This window comes from Pipistrellus hanaki, assembly GCF_964339955.1.
Source record: "Pipistrellus hanaki genome assembly, chromosome: 10".
NCBI lineage: Eukaryota > Metazoa > Chordata > Mammalia > Chiroptera > Vespertilionidae > Pipistrellus > Pipistrellus hanaki.
In genome coordinates, this window is record NC_140512.1 from 13780523 (window position 1) to 13799994 (window position 19472).

General features: G+C 39.8%; 1 protein-coding gene across 1 annotated transcript in view; it reads right to left on the reverse strand.

Annotated features, from left to right (window-relative positions):
• RALA (RAS like proto-oncogene A) overlaps positions 1-18972 on the reverse strand; it is a 30026-nt gene extending 11054 nt beyond the window's left edge. The window contains exons 1-2 of the mRNA XM_084896430.1: positions 18682-18972; positions 5723-5871 (exon numbers count right to left, since the gene is read on the reverse strand). Of these exons, the coding sequence (XP_084752556.1) occupies positions 5723-5836 (114 nt within the window). The 5' untranslated portion in view covers positions 5837-5871; positions 18682-18972. The remainder of the gene's footprint in view (positions 1-5722; positions 5872-18681) is intronic.
• Between the last annotated feature and the right edge of the window lie 500 nt (positions 18973-19472).

Sequence of the window (19472 nt, forward strand, 5' to 3'; positions counted from 1 at the left end):
AAATGAAAAATCCATTTAAAAATTAGCTTTACTTTTCAAAACTTATTTTGAAATATAAATTCACATGAAGTTTCCAAAATAATAGAGAGAGGTCCTGTACCCTCAGTTTTCCCCAATGGTAAAGATGGTATTAATTTAAGTTTTCATGTCAGACAATTTGGCAGCTTCCTCATTTATAAAAAAATGAGTGGTGAGTTATCAATTCTAGGCTGTTTACAGCTTTAAATGTGTACCTCTTTTCTCCCTTAAAACACTACCTGCAAACACTATTACATAAGTATAGGCATACCTTAGAGATATTGAAAGTTTGGCTCTAGACAACCACAATAAAGCAAGTTGTAATCTTTCTGTTGGTGGAAAGGGTCTTGCCTACAATTTGGGAAACATAAAACCTGTGAAGCGCAGAAAAGCGTGATGCTATAAAAAGATGTATGCCAGTATTTTATTAAATGTGTAAGAATCCCTTTCTATGTGACTCTAAATATCAATTTTCATGCCAGAATTGTGGAAATAAAGAAATAACTTGAAAGTAAGTCTATATTTAGGTAAACACTGAAAGTACCATTAAATCTTTTCTTACTCCAAAATGAATCAAGTCGAATTTTGAGATTTCTCCTCAAACTTTTTATATATATCCTTTATAATAAAAGTCTAATATGCTAAGCATCTGGTTTTCCAGTCGACCATTTAACCAATCAAAGCATAATATGCTAATGATATTCTAAGCCTGCTCAACTGCTCGCTATGATATGCACTGACCACCAAGGGGTAGAAAATATAAGATCAGAGCAGAAAATTTTTATTAAAAGATCTATGAAAGCAAGAACTGGTTCCCTGAAAACATAAACAAAACTAATAAGCCTTTAGCCAGACTCATCACGAAAAAACCGAGACTAAAATTATTAAAATCAGAAATAAAAGAGAACCAATAACTGACGCCACAGAAATATAAAGAACTGTAAGAAAATACTATGAACAACAAATTTGTATGCCAACAAATTGGACAACCCGGAAGAAGTAAAAATTCCTAGAAACATACAATCCTCCAAGGTTGAATCAGGAAAGAACAAAAAATCTGATGAAATCAAATCAGTACTCAAAATCCACCCAACAAACAAAAGTCCTGGAACAGATGGCTTTACCAAACGTTCAAAGAAGAATTAACATTTATCTTTCTTAACCTATCCCAAAAAATCAAAGATGAGGAAAGACTCCCAAACTCATTTTACCAGGCCAGTATACTCTGAAAAAATTAGACCAAGAAAATTCTAGGCCAATATCCTAATGAACATAGAAGAAAATTCTCAACAATGTATTAGCAAGTTGAATTCTGCAATACATTAAAAAGACCAGACACTGTGATCAAGTGGAATATATTCTCAGGATGCAAGGTTGGTTCAATGGAACAAATCAATTAACATGATAGATAACATCACATAAATAAAATGAAAGCCCTGTTTGGTTTGGCTCAGTGGATAGAGTGTTGGCCTTCAGACTGTAGAGACCAAGGTTCAATTCTGTCAAGGGTATGTATCTTGGTTGCAGCTCCATCCCTGGCCTTGGTTAGAGTGTATGTGAGAGGCAACCAATTGATGTGTCTCTCATATCAATGTTTTTCTTTCTGTGTCTCTTTTCCTCCCTTCTACTCTCTCTAAATATAATGGGGAAAAAATCCTCCAGTGAGGATTAAAAAAGACAAAAAGGAAGATAAAAATCATATGATCACTTCAATAGGTACAAAAGCATTTGACAGAATTCAACATTCATTCATGATAGAAACTCTCATGAATGAGGATAGGGGGAGCAAATCTTAACATAATAAAGATCATATATGACAAACCCACAATTACCATAACTTTAACCATAGCAATCAGATAAGGGAAAAAAAAAGGCATCCAAATGAATTCCATAAAGTAGGACACAAAATTAATATTCAGAAACTGGTTGCATATTTATACATCAATAATAAATTGTCAAAGAAATTAAGAAAACAATACAATTTACAATTGCATTGAAAAGAATAAAATATCTAGAAATAAATGCAACCAAGGAGGTAACAGACCTCTACTTGGAAAACTAGAAGATACTGAAAGAATAAAAGAAGATAAAAACAAATGGAAGGATATTCTGTGCCCATGGATTGGAAGAGTTAACACTGTTAAAAATATTCATACCAACCAAAGCAATCTACAAATTCTATGAAATCCTTATCAAAATACCAATGGCATTTTTCACAGAATTAGACCTAAGAATCCTAAAATTTATGTGGATTCACAATAAACCCTATATAGCCAAAGCAATATGGAGAAAGAACGAAGTCTGAGGTATCATGCCACTTGTTATCAAACTACACTACAAGGCTTTTGTAATCAAAACAACATGGTACTGGCATTAAAAACAGACATGAAAATTAATTTAACAGAATAGAGAGCCCAGCCATGCTTCTATGGTCAACTAATATATGAGAAAGGAGGCAAGGATATATAATGGAGTAAAAATAGTGCATTCAATAATAGATGCTAGGTCAGATCCGATTTGGCTCAGTAGATAGAGCGGCCTGCGGACTGGAAGGTCCAGGGTTCGATTCCGGTCAAGGGCATGTATCTTGGTTGCGGGCACATCCCCAGTGGGGGCTGTGCAGGAGGCAGCTGGTCGATGTTTCTCTCTCATTGATGTTCCTAGCTCTCTATCCCTCTCCCTTCCTCTCTGTAAAAAAATCAATAAAATATATATTTTTTAAAAATAATAGATGTTAGGAAAATGACAAACACATGGAAAAAAAACAAAAACTAGACCACTTTCTTAAACTATAAACAAAAGTAAAATGGGCTAAAGACTTAAATATGAAACCTGAAATCATGACATTCTTAGAAGAAAAATAATAAGCATTAAACTCTTTGACATCTGTCCTAGGAATATTTTTGGGGGCTATGACTCCTCAAGCAAGAGAAACAAAATAAAAAATGGACTATATCAAACTAAAATTATTAGTAGAAAATTAAGAAAACAAAAAGAAAACTTACTGAATGGGAGAAGATATTGACCAGTGATGCATTCAATAAGGGGTTAATATGCAAAATTCATGAAAATTCAAACAACTTTTCACCAAAAAAACAAACAATCCAATTAAAAAATGGGCAGATATTTTTTCAAGAGGTCATACAGATAGCCAACACACGTAAGAAAAAAATGTTTAATGTCACTAATTATCAGAGAAATACAAATTAAAGCCAGAAGGAAATACAACCTCACACCTGTCAGAAAGTCTATCATCTATAAATCAGCAAACAATAAGTTGTGTAGAAAAGAAAACCTTCACGCATTGGTGTTATAGGATTCTAAATTGGTACAGCAACTGTGGAAAACAGTATGGAGGTGATTCCTCAAAAAACTAAAAATAGAACTACCACACGCCTCAGCAATTCCATTTCTGGTTATTTATCTGAAGAAATCTATTTTAAAAAAATATATATATATATTATTGATTTTACACAAAGAGGAATTGAGAGGGATAGAGAGCTAGAAACGTCGATGAGAGAGAAACATCGACCAGCTGCCTCTTGCACACCCCCCATTGGGGATGTGCCCGCAACCAAGGTACATGCCCTTGACCGGAATCGAACCCGGGACCTTTCAGTCTGCAGGCCAACGCTCTATCCACTGAGCCAAACCGGTTTTGGCTATCTGAAGAAATCTAAACCACTAATTTGAATAGACCTATGTACCCCAATGTTCACTGCAGCATTACTTACAATATCCAAGATATGGAAGCAACCAAGGTGTCTACTGATAGATGAATAGATAAAAGAAGTGGTGTGTGTGTGTATAGATAGATAGATAGATATAGATACATATATATATATATCTATATATATAAAGTATATAATAGAATATTAGCCGTAAAAGAGAATAAAATCTTGCCATTTGCAACAACATAACACCCTTCACTTAGATTAATATTCTAAGTGAAGTCAGAGAGAGAAAGACAAATACTATATGATTTTACTTATATGCGAAACATAAAAAAAATAAATGAGCAAACACCACAGACACAAACATAGATATACAGAGAACAAATTAATGGTTTCTATATCAGAGAGGGGTTTGTGGAATGGGTGAAAATGTGAAAGGAATTGAGAAGTACAAATTACCAGTTACAAAAATAGTTATGGGGATGTAAAGTACAGCATAGGGAATATACTCAGTAATATTTTAATAACTATGTATGGTGTACTAGACTTATCAGGGTGATCACTTCATAAGTTATTTAAATGTCTACTCACTATGGTATACATGTGAAAGTAATATAATACTGTGTATCAGCTATAATCGAAGGATGAATTATAAAATTTTTTAAAAGATTACAATGATTTTTAAAAAGAAAAAGAAAATATTAACTAGGACCCTAAAGCAAGTCCTTTGTGGAAAAATGTCTTATGAGCCATAATTTTTGAAAAAGGAAACCATTATTCTTATCACTTGACAAAAGTAAATAGTTTGTACACTTTGGTTTTTTTAAAAAAAAAGAAAGAAGAGCCCTAGCCCATTTAGCTCAGTGGGTAGAGTATTGGCCTGTGGACTGAAGGGTCCTAGATTTAATTCTGATCAAAGGCACATACATGCCCGGGTTGCAGCCTCGATCCCCACTGGAGGGTGTGCAGGGGGCGACCAATCAATGATGCCCTCTCATCAATGATGTTTCTATCTCTCGCTTGTCCTTCCTCTATGAAATCAATAAAAAATAAATTAAAAAAAAAAGAAAAGTAGCTGTTAAAATGAATAGTATGGACAACAGAATTGAACAGATAAAATTAGTAATTTCATTTAAAGTACTATTTCAAATTTCCCTCTGTTCAAATTATTATAGTCACTGACAAGTGGGACAACTGATGGATTTAAGATGTTTGTGTGTATGAAAAATATGGTACAGAAGGATGAATAGAAGGAGACAAGGGGTGGTAGAAATCTGCAAGATTTTTTTCAAGAGACCAATTTAAGCAGGTTGAATAACCTATCTGAGGGTTTGTTTTCTCATCTGTAAAATGGGAATACCACTACCTACCATGCAGGACTGTTATGAGGAATAGGTAAGAAAGAGTAACCACAAAACCCTGCTTCTATTAGAAGAAGAATTGAGGATAAATGTTTAAATTAGGTGACCAAGTCTTAAATTATTTAAGACTTGATAATAGTCTTCCAGGGAAAAAAATCTGGATCGATAAAGTCTGATATATTATATGCACACAAATCTGATAAACTGTCTAGTAATTACATTTTAGGGATACAGCCTTTACCTGTTTAATGGTGAAGGTAATATCATGCCAAATACACAATAAAGAATCTTTTAAGTGGAGTTATTATAGGACACCTTATGTATGTTAACCTCAAGTCTCAATTAGGTACTATATTCATCAGTTCTATTAATTCAAGGTAAAAATTGCCATTAAAACTCTAAAAATAAAGGCTCAAGTTAGATTGCTTAAAAATAGGTACTGTTTCTAGATCTGTTTTGTTTTTTAAAGGATAAGGTTTTTGTGAACCTTGAGTTCTTGACTTGGTATATAAATCTGTATATAAATGTTGGCTCTGAATTTAAAAAGGAAAAAAAAAGATTAATAATTTTCAAAGATTCAAGGAATTAATCCAAAACAACACCAACTAAGCTAGAGAAATATTCTCTGAAAGCCCAAACTTTGATATCCATTATAAAATTAGCACTTACCTCATCATACATGAACTGCAGAGTCAGAGCAGACTTGCCAACACCACCACTGCCCACCATGATGACTTTGTGTAAGGCCAAAGAATTCTGACCCTTGGGCTTATTTGTGGCCATCTTATGTCAGTTTTCACCAAAGGAGTAAGGAGAATCTAAAAAGAATGAGAGAGTAAATAATGCTCAGTATGTTCTTCTTCAGAATCCAGTAAAGGAAAGAAATATTATGTTCTTATGCTTCAAGATACTAGTTTTCATCCTGCAGTGATTTGAAACAGATGGCAAATGAAGTGTGCTCATTTAAGGGAAAAACCACTTATCAGAGGACACCATGCCAATAAAACAAATACATAACTCAAGGGCATTTCTCTTATAATAGTTTTCAGTAATGAGCTGTGACCAAAAGTGAAAATATCCCAGTTCAACCACATGTTGACGATAATAAGAGTCGTATGAGAATATAATCGCATAGATTATAAAAACCAGTTAAATGATTACTTTGTTTTCATATTAACAATAATTAGCAATAACTGAAGACATATTTTTCTAGTTCCAGTAAGAAAATGGACAACAAAAGAAGACTGCCAACTGACAGGCTTATTTTCAGTTTAGAAAAGCACCACATCCCAGCAATTTGGTGGTAAAATTATCAATACAATCCAACACCATCTACCCCAACTCTAGAGTATCCTAGCACTAGAATGTTGGTTAAATGGCTAATAAACAAATGTTTGAAGGCCTGGATCTTGTGTCCTTCCACGGAACATGCATATTTGTTTACTACATGCATTGCTCAGTGCGGAAAGGCCAGGTTCCTTCAGAAGCTGTGCTGGTGAGGTACATCAATGACATCCCGTTCCCTTTGGCCAGGGTACCTTTTCTAAGGAAAGGGAGGCCATGAAGTCACACAAACACGGAGTCTGTGCGGAGGACCAAACAAGAAGAGTTTATCTTATCAGAAGACCTGGGGACTGTACCCTTCCTTCTGAGCATCTCTCCGACTCATTTTGGCCACAGATACAGCTTTCCCAAGTCGCCGCTCACTGGGCTGCTCTGCGGACGAGACGGTATTTCCCCTTCTCCTTTAATAGTTACCAGTTATAATTCCATGTAGGAGCCCCTGTAATTCTCCTTTCCTTCCAGTAAAGTAGCCAAATGTCAAAAAATAGAGATCTGTACAAAATCTCAGAGTTATAAATAATCTAGTTATTCCCAAACATCCTGTGGTTCCAAACCCACACACCTTATTATCAGACATTCCTGTGACTGTCAATATTTTTCAGTAAAGATAGTAGAAAAAGATAGTCAATATTTCTTTGCTTTCACCTGGGAAGATTACAAGTTTACTTGGACAATAATGCCCCAGGAATATACAAAAAGTCCCTCTTATTAGATACTAAAAGCAGATTTAAATGATATTAAATTTTCTAGATATTACACTCTTACCCTACATGTGGGTGATTTAGTTTTATGCTCTAGAAAATTATTAGACTCTCAGAAGGTCGCAATATACCAATTACAATAGCTAGCTATAAAGGGACATAGATATATAAGAACAAACCTGGTTCTATTTACCTCAGGTCAAATACTTTGGTTATCTAATATCTAAAGATGGGCTACTAATTAACTTTGAAAGACTCAGAAGAATTCCATCTTTTCCTCATACAAACAAACAAGCAAAAACCAAACAAACAAGAAAGCAGCTTAGAAGATCCCTGGGTTTGATTGAATATTATCACACTAGGTTTCAAATTTTTCATTAAAGGCCCAGCCTCTGTATGTCTTACTAAAATCAAATTGACATGACCCAATTTTGTGGAACCCAAAAAGGAAACAAGATATAAAGTCTCTAAAGAATTATTTAAAGCTTCCACTCTGGGATACCTGAATTATACAAATTTTAACTCAAATATATAGATCATCATAGACCTACTAGTGGCCTGATGCACAGATTCATGCACATCGAAAGGAAATTAATTAGAAGAAATATTTTAATATCGCTATTACCCTTTCTCTATAATGAAAGTGTCAGAGATGAAAGAAAATTAGTAATGTATATTAAAATAACATATAAATTGATTAATAAACAATAACATGATATAACAACCAAAGACATGATATAAAAACAATAAAAACATGATATAACAACATTGATAAAAACAATGACTGGTAAATTGATTAAATTTATTATTCTAATGTCTCTGTATACCACATTAAGAGTAAAAACACTTTCAGAGTGCTTCACTAATCTCCACTGTGATGAATTATTTACAACTTTAACGTCACATGCTCTTCGAACTTGAGAGAAAGCAACGTAAAACTGACCATGTCCGAAAATAACTTCAGGTAGGAATATTCCTACTCTGTCTAGAGAGTCTCTTGTGATTTATTAGTAGTCATTGCAAATGTTGGCATCACGGGAAACTGTCTTTGAATTAATTTAAATGGGAGGCCAGTGTCAGATGGGCACATGTGCGAGTCGACGTTTGTTTTAAATTGCCAGTGTGAGTCATAACTCAAAATATATAGGATCATCATAGACCTATAGGCCTGCATGACAGGTATTTCTACTACAAACATGCTATGCAAACAAGCAAACAAAAGATAGTTATGGGTTCTTCTTTGTTTATATTCCCCATTCTATTAAATCTCAATACATTCAAAATTTCTGCCAGCTGACTTGTTCTTGCCTTCTGCACCTAATTGCACGTAAGCTGGATTAACAGTCTTAACCCAGCAACTTTGCTACTTTCTTTGTAGGATAAAGACATACCCGATGGACTTTATATTACTCACAATGCCATCTATCTGTCTATCTATTTATCTAGTGTGTGTGTGTGTGTGTGTGTGTGTGTGTGTGTCTCTAAGTGACTGTCCGACGGGCCAGTACCTATGACATGCACTGACCACCACGGGGCAGATGCTCAACACAGGAGCTGCCGAGCTGCAGTGACTTGGCAGCAGCAGTTCGCACCCGGAACCAGAGAAGAGGGAGCCCAATTCCTAGCGGGGCCACGCAATTCCACCTTTGGCCGTGCATTAAGTTGTTCCTGGAGCACTGTTGGCCCCAAATCTAGTTTACTGCACACTTGCATTTGCATTCCACACTCTGTACGACAGCACCTTTGCAGAGTGCCCTCTTGCACTCTGGGGCCCCTCGGGGGATGTCAGAGAGCCAGTTTCAGCCCCATCCCCACAGGCCAGGCCGAGGGGCCCCTCCTGCCAGAAGGAACCCGCTCACTCGACAGATGCTTTTTGAGGCTTGGCACTGCCCTAGGTGTGGCCCGCTGGGGAGGGACCATGGGAGGTTGGCTCCAAGGCATGTCCAGCCCATCTCACTACCAGCCGCCACCTGCATTAGTCCCTGCACCAAAGCTAGCACCTCAAGCTGAAAGACCTGAACGTGAGTTTTCTTCCCTCCCTCTTCCCCACCCCACAGATGTCCTTTGAGCTGCGGCACCATGCCGTCCCAGGAATTCTAATTACTTTCCTTTCAATGTGCACGAAACTGCACCGGGCCTCTAGTTTTACGATAATTAGTATTTACCAAGAAATTGTTATCTTGGAATGTTATATCTAACAAAAATTTTTTAAATCAATTGCAGTATAATAAAATCTATAGCCATACCACTTTGTTTTGTCATTTATAGACAGTCATTGTTTTTACTTAGAAAAATCCATGAAAAGGACTCTGACTTACTCTAAATTACAGGTTTCTAAGCAGATTATATCTTTGAATTAGATGAAGGTTTATAGAGAATAACTGAATTCATGAAAATACTGGCAAATAATCAGGGTAAAAAAAATGCTGAGAATAAATTAACTGAGGATTATTATTCTTATGACTTTGTTTTAAATGTTATTGATTTTTAAATCATTTTGTTTTCTAAATATAAGGAAATTAAAAGAAGACATTCTGGTCCTAACCAGTTTGGCTCAGTGGATAGAGCATCGGCCTGCGGACTCAAAGGTCCCAGGTTTGATTCCAATCAAGGACATGTACCTTGGTTGTGGGCACATACACTCCCAGTAGGGAGTGTGCAGGAGGCATCTGATCGATGCTTCTCAACTCTCTTTCTCCCTTCCTCTCTGTAAAAATATCAATAAAATATATTTTAAAATTAATAAATTAAAATAAAAGAAGGCATTCTGCATTATTACCAATGGCTCATTAACCAAGTTATAGGCACTGATAAATTAGTAACTTTCATTTCCCAGGTGCTCCTGGAGATGTAGACTTCCAAGACCACGACATACAACTAGGAGATTCTTATCCATTGGGAAAAACACTAATTAAAGGCTCTCTTCAATGGTGTTGGAAGGGACCTTACCTTATCAGGTGCCTAACCACAAATGGACATCTGTTCCTGTATCTGACACTTACCTCTATCTACCATGAGGATCTAAAACTTTTCAAGAACGAGAAGCCCAACCAATATATTAGTGTATAGGCAGCCATACCATGAGATCAAAAGGCCTGTATACCTACAAATTAATGTTACTGCTAATATTAATAAGAATAATTATACATATTCTTTAGGCTTTTCTTAAACCCGATGTATATTGCCTAACTGTTAATAATTACTAAAGGTGTATAAGATAACCTTCTGTGTTATCAATAATACTTTTTGTGGTTTCTCTTGAAATTTAGAAAAAAATGCTATTGCAAAAAGTTAGTAAAAAAGAAATAGTAACAAAGGAATTTTATATATAAACGCCAAAACCTATGAAAATGTGTTTACCATCCTAACCCAAGAAAAGCATCTAGTTGTACTAATTCCAATAGAAGCTGCAATGGCTATAAAAACATGGCCCTCTATAACTGCTGCTAAGGCACAGCAAATTTACTTATGAAACTCTTCTGTCCTCCTGGCTTCTGGAATTTTAAATAGTAATTGTAATTTATAGCATTATGTTCTTGCAATCTTGGCCCCAATTAAAAACACACACATAAGAGGACAGCTTCCAATTGCACAACTATTATAGCAGAAATCAAATTATTAATAGCACCTAAATGTTTCCAATTGGAAGTAAAATAGTAAATTGAAACTCATTTCATGGTCAGATTATAAAAACTGAAAGGTGTATGCAATGCCCTCAAACTATAAGTGAATGCTATAGTAGATACAAAATATAGACCGGCAAAAACACACACATACACCATAACAGCTGATAGGTTAGAAGTAATCCAAAATGTTTTCCTTAATAAAGGCCCATAAAACCTGACTGCCTTGCTTGAACCTGCTTTTCACTTTGGAGAAAAAAAAAAAAAAAAAAAAATTCAGCCTTGACTTCCATCCAAGCTTATGGTCTTGTCCCATTCCCAATGGTCCACTGTTCAGGAAGACAAAGGCTAACACTGAAACTTTCTAGGAATGAGCCTCCCTAGCACCACCAGACCTCATTATCCAACCAAAAAGTTGGTCATCAATGCATCCTTTGGAATGATTTATGACCAAAAGGGGACGTGTGGACTAAAGGGGTCACATGCTACCTGACAAGCTCAGGGAAAGCCTGTGTGTGGGGGCCTTGCAAACTCAGAGACCTAAAGTAACCACAAAGGATGATCTGAAAGTAAAACTTTTTAACTAAAGGCAGTTGACGGTGGGTAGTCATGTCCTCGGCTAGAGTCTTCCCTGACTAAAGTCAATCGTTACCTTAACTTAGCCTACTGTCTTTTGCACCTACCATAACATACCTTTGGAATGTCAGGGCAACTCTCCTTTTCCCCAGACCTCTCAGGGCACAACCAATGCACCCCAGGGAGAACATAATTCCTCTCATTGCTATTATCATGCTAATTGTTGACTATTAACTATCCTGCACCCACCTATGTAAAAGATGTATATGTCTATCATTTTACTTTTAATCCAACCCCCACTCTGCTTTCTCCCGTCTCCCTTATCTATCACCAATGGACTTCATGTAACTCACTTTTGTCTTCTCTCTTGACTGTACTGTATAAAATAAAGTCAGTAAGTTTTTTATAGCATCCCTAGGTCAAAAGAAACAAGTAATGGTTTTATTCTTACACTAGTAGCCCTGTGCACGAATCTGTATGCCAGTAGCTCGCTGAAGCACCATCTTAATCTGATGAGATTTTGCTTCTCTGCAATTGTTGAAAGTTTGGCTCAAATAAACTCACAAAAATTCTCTATAGGTTTGAATGTTTCTTACATTGTCAAGAGAAAGACAAATCTAGTATGATCTCACTTACATGTGGGTCTGAAAAATAAAACAAGAAAGAAAAGAAAAGAAAAAAAAACAAGCTCATAATTACAGAGACCTGACTGGTATATCCCAGAGGGAGGGCAAAATGGGTGAAGGGGACCAAAAAGTACAAACCTCTAGTGAAAAAAATAAGTCAAGGGGCTTTAATATATAGCATGGTGACTATAGTTAATACTACTACTGACTTAGTTGAAAGTTGCCAAGAGGGTAATTTTAAAAGTTCTCATAAGGAAAAAAAAATATTTTTGTAATGGATGTTTAACTAGATTTACTGTGGTAATGATTTCTCAATATATACTAATAGCAAATCATTATGTTGTACACGTGATACTAATATGATGTTAGATGTAAATTACATAGCACTTAAAAAAGACTACATATTGTCTGATTCCATTTATGGAGTCCAGAAATTTCCAAATAGGCAAATCTGTACAGATGGAAGTAGATTAAGTACAGTTGACCCTTGAATAACACAGGTTTGAAATGCACAGGTCCACTTATACGTGGGTTTTTGCCAATAAATATGTACAATGCTGTACATTTTTTCATGACTTTCTTAATGACATTTTCTTTTCTCTAGCTTACTTCATGGTAAGAATATATGTTACTAGAGGCCCCATGCACGAAGAGTCATGCAAGGTTGGGCCTTCCTTTCCTTGGCTGCCGGCACTGCCTTCGCTCTGGCTGGAGCTGCCTTTCTGCTCCGGACAGAAGCAGCCTTTCTGCCTTTCCTCGCTACCCAGACGCCCAGAGCGGCTGGGGTGGGGTGGAATGCCCCGAGCCATTTGGTGCCTGCATATGCATATTAACCTGCCATGTTTGTTGTGTTAATTTGCATGCTCACTTCTGATTGGCTGGTGGGCATCACGAAGGTTAGCACGTTACTTTTATTAGGTAGATTTGTATATAACATACAAAATATGTTAATTGATTGTTTAAGTTATTGATAAGGCTTCCAGTTAACAGTAGGCTTTCAGTAGTTAAGTTTGGGGTGAATTAAAACTTATACACAAAAAGAATAGGGTATAGAGGGGATAAATGGTGATGGATGGAGACTTGACTTGGGGTCGTGAACAAACAATACAATATACGGATGATGTATTATTAATCTCAGTACTTAAGTTCGGAAAAGAAAGAATTCAGAACCAGGAACTCAAGTTATTAAGAGAACGTTCATTTAGAAAGTTACAGAGGTAGTAAAAGTGAGCCGTAGAAGAAATGGGCTAAAGAAACAAGTTATAGAGGCAAAAGAAGGGTCCTTGGAGCTTAAGGGAGAAAAAGACAAAGATAATGCACCTGGGGGAGGAGGGGTCAGCAGGGCAGAGGAAAGGGAAAAGTGTGGGTACAGAGACTGGCGCTTTTATACACTACTGATGGAAATTCAAAATAATAAACTGCATAGGGGGAGGAATTTAGCAATATCTAATAAAGCTTATACGAGAATTTATCTTGAAGATATACCTCCAACAGTACAAAAATACATATAAACAGTTTTTCATTGTAATACTAGAGGCCTGATGCACCAAATTTGTGCAAGAGTAGGCCTCTTTCCCCCAGCTGCTGGCACTGGCTTCCCTCTGGCACCCAGGACCAGGCTTCCCTCCCTCCAGCCACCGGCAGGCACCCAGAACCTGGGCTTTCCTCGCAGCACCGGCTTCGTCTGGAAGGTCGTCTATTCTGAGTAGCATGTTATGCTTTTATTATTATAGATTATAGGTAATTTGTAATAGAAAAATATTGGTAAATACTTAAACGTCCAAGTACAAGTGAATGGTTGAATAAACCTTTGTGTACACAAAGTAGCTCTATGTAGTTTAGAAGGAAAGTTATTTATGTGTATCAGTTTTTCAAACAGCTTCTAAATTGCTGGGACATAAATGTATATATTAAGTTGTTTCTAACTATCCCATGTAATAAAGATGTCATGTGCAAATGCCCATTATGCTATGAAACATAACGACCCACCGAGTAACAACCGGATCATGGATCAGTAGGAGGGTGGGGCAGCAAGCTACAAGCGGGCAGCGGAGGGGCCTTGGCAGCGACCTATTGGGGGGTGGAGGGAGCTATAGGAGGGTGGCAGTGAGCTACTGGCTACCAGCAGGCGCGGTGGAGAGCCAGGAGGGGGCAGGGCAGCAAGCGAAGAGCTACTAGCACAGATTCGTGCACAGGGCTGCTAGTGTAAGAAATGAAACCATTACGTGTTTCTTTTGACCTAAGGATGCTATAAAAAACTTACTGACTTATAATAGGCTGCCATAAACTGAGAAAGTTTGGGAACTTCGGATAAAGGCCTGTGAAGGCTTTTAAGAGTGTATGTGTACGTAGTTACGAGGTTACTGTGGAGTGGTTAACAAAATTTACAATAGGCTAATGAAGGCACTGTCTGTCCATAGTATAAGAGCTATATTTTTATGATGGCACATAACTAGTCATCTTGAAAGTTGTTTTTTGTCTGTCTCCCCATTCTTCCACCAGAAATGGTGTTAAGAGAAAGAAACTAATCAAGATGCAAATTTTGGAGACATAGTCTAAGCTGAGTTCTGAAGGACCAGTAGAAGTATACTAGACTGGCGGGAAGGAGTGGCTAAAATGACAGGAAGAGAAAAATGAAGGACTGAGAAAATGCTGGATTCCAGAAGCTTGGCATTGCTGAAGCTGAATCTCCTGGAGAAAAAAAGATGACGCTCTGAGGTCAGGAAGGAGGATCTTGAAGGTTTTGTATATGTGATTGAGGATAAAAGGAGTCTAGAATTTATTTTAATGGGAAAAGAGGAGTTGCAAAAGGGTTTTAAGCAGGGAAGTATCATGATTGCTCTAACAACACGGGGAGGAAAGAGGAGTTGGTGGTGGGGAGCAACCAGAGGCTAAAAGGCGGCTGCAGTAATCCAGAGCAGATCTAGACAGAGCAGCTGAACCAAAGCATTTGCCATCACTCAGCGGTGTGGCAACCTCCACTTTCAATGCACTACTATGCTAGCTATTCACCTGCTTAACACAGAAGCAGAGATCCTGTGGGTTCGGTGACGACAATCATGATCTTTGCCTCACCTTCATAATGCATTTGGGAGTAGAAGTCAGTTCACAATCTTGCTGCTTTATTCTTCACGATGACACTGTCAAACCCTGATATTTAGCTTCAATAAGTGAACTCAGCAGTGAAATTGGATCCCACATTTCAAAGAGATTACTTGTGTCAAAGGTTATATCTACTGAATCTAATATAGGATTCTAGCTGGGAAAGCCCTTCAGGATAGTATTATAATATTTTATGGAAATTTGCTTTTTTGGCTTGTACAGACTACCTTCTTGACATTGAGAAATTAAGTCTTCACCTTCAGGTATAATTAAATCAAAGATAAAAATTCTCTTCTAAAATTTACTCACAAGTCCTTTAAAAACTCAAAGCTTTGATTGTACTTTCAATATATTATAACCAAATCCTAATGAGTACGATAAGGTGTCTTAGAGCTAAAAAGAAATAAAAAATAATTGTTACTAATGAGGGCTAGATAATGAGTTTTTTTTACATAGAGCTATGTACCTTTTTTTTTTTTAAAACCAAAAGATGAACACATTTGTCTTAAGCCCATTTAAAGCTGATTTTTTTTTTCTTTTTTTAAACTGCACAGGCTTAGAGAGAGTGAAGGGAATTCTTCTAGCACTGAATAGCAATTAGCCCCTTACAAGAGTTCAGCCCACTTTAAGCCTCCATATTAAAACCAAAAAGAAAATGGCATGTGGTTTAAAACGGCAAAAATACACTCAGTACACCTTTGCTTCTTTTACCATTCTTCCCATTCCCCTACAACCTCTCCTCCTTCAATCTCTTTTAGTGAAAGAAAGAACAGCATGCCTTAAGGAAAGATTACTATAAATAGGTTTCAAAAAATCCTCTCAAATTTCAAATACTTCAGAGGTAAAAAGCAGTCATCCAACACCATTAGCTGAGTTCCTAATAATGTACTCTATTTTTTCAGGACACTTATATGAATATGGCCCAACCATTTTTTTCATCACAGCACCTATAAAAGGGGATAACGCTGCATTTGTATATACACTGGAGATTAACAAGAGAGATTAACTGCCACTGCACTGCCAGCTACTTGACCAGGGTTGCTAGTACGTAGCCCCAGGCCCCACTAGCCAACCGTGTGCTGAGATCAGTATCTTGCTTTCCCGAATCTCATTCCTCAGCCTCTTAGGATTAATTGCAATACCCAAGCTTTAAGAAGTCATAACTTTAATATTCAGACTTTACTACGCACTAGCTGCCTAGCCACTGGCAAATGGCTTCACTGAGTAAAGAGCAGGAAAACTACCTATCTGGCAGAGATTTGAAATAAGGTACGTAAAGCTCTTATCACAGGACTTGGCAGGCAATCAATGTATGAGGAATGTTATTATCAGGAGGGTTGATTACATTCAAAAGGGGAAATCTGACCACTGTACAGTGATAATGACAATGAGGTAATAAATTGCAGGCTTCCTTCCTCTCCTTAGCGTCTAAAAATTAAAACGTTTTATAAAACAATGGGAACCATATACTGTCTCCCTACTTCTTCAAAATCATAAATCTTTTCCCTCACTAACAGACTCTTATTCTAGTATTTTAAAAGTGATTGTCCTTGCCATCCAACTAGTAAGGGTTACTAGTACATAGTACACTGATATGCACATATAGAAGAAATGACAGTGGTATATTTATTCAGAAGCGGAGCTTAGGAAACCAGTGTAGAACCACCACCGGATATTTGGAAAGGAAAGAGGATATCAGCACCTTTTTTATTTGGACCTTCCTAAAGTGAAAATAACCCAACTACCTTCAGACAAACATTACCCCCCACACTCATGGTAGGCAAGGGTCTTTCCTATCATTGGCCATTTTCCACCTGAAAGTCCTTCAAAGAAAGTGTTAAAGAACTGCTTCAAAATAGATGATACAGAGGACTGCACCCTCAGCAGACACACTAGAGAGCAGCGTCTCTGAAAAGAGGTGTGAATGTGGCTATTGGTAAATGATGCCAAGGTCATATTGGACGTCACAGGATTTCATGCATCCACGGGAAAAATGAGCCGCTATAAGCCCAATTCTGAGATGCACCATGTTTTCCAAACAATAGCAGCTCCCAATTTCCTCTTTTTATTAAGACCGGGTACGGCTATCAGCACTACACTTAAACTTACTATCACCAGGAAATCTCTTGGACAAACATGCTCAAGTAGTAAACCTTTAACTCTGGGATACAAACTATTATAATTCCTCGCCACAATTCCCCAAATATAATGTTAACCTTTCAAGGGAGGACAGAGTTTTGGAAGGAGAGCGAGGGATTCCTCTTGAATTGTTCTTTGATGGTGCTAAAGAACAGACGGGCAAAGCGAAGTCTGTATTTGTCAAGAAACTGGAACACACTCACACACACCCACACCCACACCCACACCAAACCCAGCCCAATAAAATAAATGACTCCTGGAAGGCAACTGTGAGCTCACTTACACTTTCATTCATTCAATGAAGAAATGAATGAATAATGTCTAGGTTCTAGGCCCATCACAGGGAAACAGACGGGTAAAGACATGGCTTCTGCCCTGAAGAAATTATAAGTCTAAAAATGTTTTAGAGTTGCAGTCATTTTATAATAACGCTGTATTTAAATAAATACATAAACCAAATGAAACATAAGCTAAATAAAATGCCTTCTCCTGTGAGTTCACTGAGAAAATTTGTTACACCCCATTTTTGGAACATGATTCAAGTTGTAATGAAGGACAAGATTTCACCTATGACACATGCTGTATAGCTTCCCCCCACCACCATCACCAGACAGAATGTGTAACTTAGGTGTTTTTCAGGTTGACACGCTGGGTGTGGCACTGGAGTTCTCACACAACCTCCATGGCACTTGGATGAGCTCTCACAAGTCTGGCCATTCTGGTTCCCGGGCAAGGGCCAGTTAACTCCTTAGTTCTCCCTAAACCTTAAAACACAGGCGGCCCCGCCTCCTTAGACACAGGCACATATGTACCAGCCTAACGCGCACACATCACATCTGCCACTTCTGGAAAACCTACAGGGGCGGACTACCCTTCGCTCAAAATACTACTTATATTGTCTTCCTCGTTCTAGGGGCGGAATTACCCGAATATGGGCCAAACCTGTGCAAGAGCCCAGAACCGGCTTATTGAGTTCAGTGCGTAAAATCTAATAACCCTTCTGAACACACACACACACACACACACACACACACACACACACACACACACACAACCAACCAAACAAAAAAACACCCCAAAACCTTTCCTTGAGCCGCTCTAGCACAGGCCAGGGGCTGAAAGGATGGAGGGGAGAGGAGCGGTCTGAGGCGCAGAGTCTTGGGTAGCGGCGGCGGCGGGTCCCCCCGATCGCGGGCACCGCCCAGGCCGGGTCCTCCGCGCGGAGGGCCAGAGATGCGGGGTGACCTTCCGACCCAGAAAACTTGGAGCGGGTGTCGGGAGCGGGGGACCTCCCGCCGCCGCCCGCCCGCCCGCGGAGGCGCGCCCGCCCCGGGCTCCGGGGAGGCGAACACGGCGCCCGGATTCCATCGCGGGCTCGCCCCGGGCAGAACGCGGGCGGTGCAATCTCCGCGCCGGGCCCGGCGCCGGGGCCTCGGCCCGCTGCCAACCGGACACGCCCCCGCCGCCCCTCCGGCCGCCCCCGCCGCCCCTCCGAGGGGCCCGGCGGGCCCGCTCACCTGCACCGCACACCGTCCGCCGCCCCACGGGCCCCGGAAGCCGCGGCGGGGCTGGCGCCGGCGGAGAAGAGCACTCGGTCCTCGTCCCGGAGGCTCTGCGCCGCGAGCAGCGGGAGGAGGAGTCCGGCGGGCGGCGGCGGCGGAGGCTGGGCGGCAGGGGAAGGATGAGGAGGAGGAGGAGGAGGAGGAGGAGGAGGGGGAGGAGGAGGACGAGAGACGCCCTGCTCTCGACAGACCCACCCTCCTCCAGCCCGCTCCGCTGCAGCCGCCGCAGAGCACTTCCGGGGCGCTGGGGGTGGAGCCGGCCGGAGGGGGCGGGACTTCCGCTCCTGTGGCGGCGCCTGGGCGGTCGGGGGCCGGAGCCGGAGAACAATAGCTTGCGGGGGTGGGGTGGGGTGGGGTGGGGTCGGGGGGTGCGGGCTGCGGCCGGCCGGGCTGCAGTTGGGACGTCCCCACCCCCAGCTCCCGGGGCCCGAGGAGATGAAATCACCTCCCGGGGGCCTGGGAGTGGCCGCAGGCTCGTGGGGTTTCCCGGATCTCTGCGCTGGCGCCGCGACGTCTCTCTCTCTCTCTGTTATGGGGGCCAAGAAGAGGGGGTTCTTGGAGGAGAGAGGGAAGACCGAAGGACGCCATCTTGCTGCTAGGGAGCAGCCCCTTCTCTGGGGGGGGAGGGGATGGGGAGGGGGGGGGCCGTGCTAGATGGAGGCCCCTCCGGCCGGGGTTGCCGCAGCGGAGCCAGCGCCGCGGCTGGTGGCGGGGGGAGTCCTAGGAAATGGGCCGCCGGCCCGTGG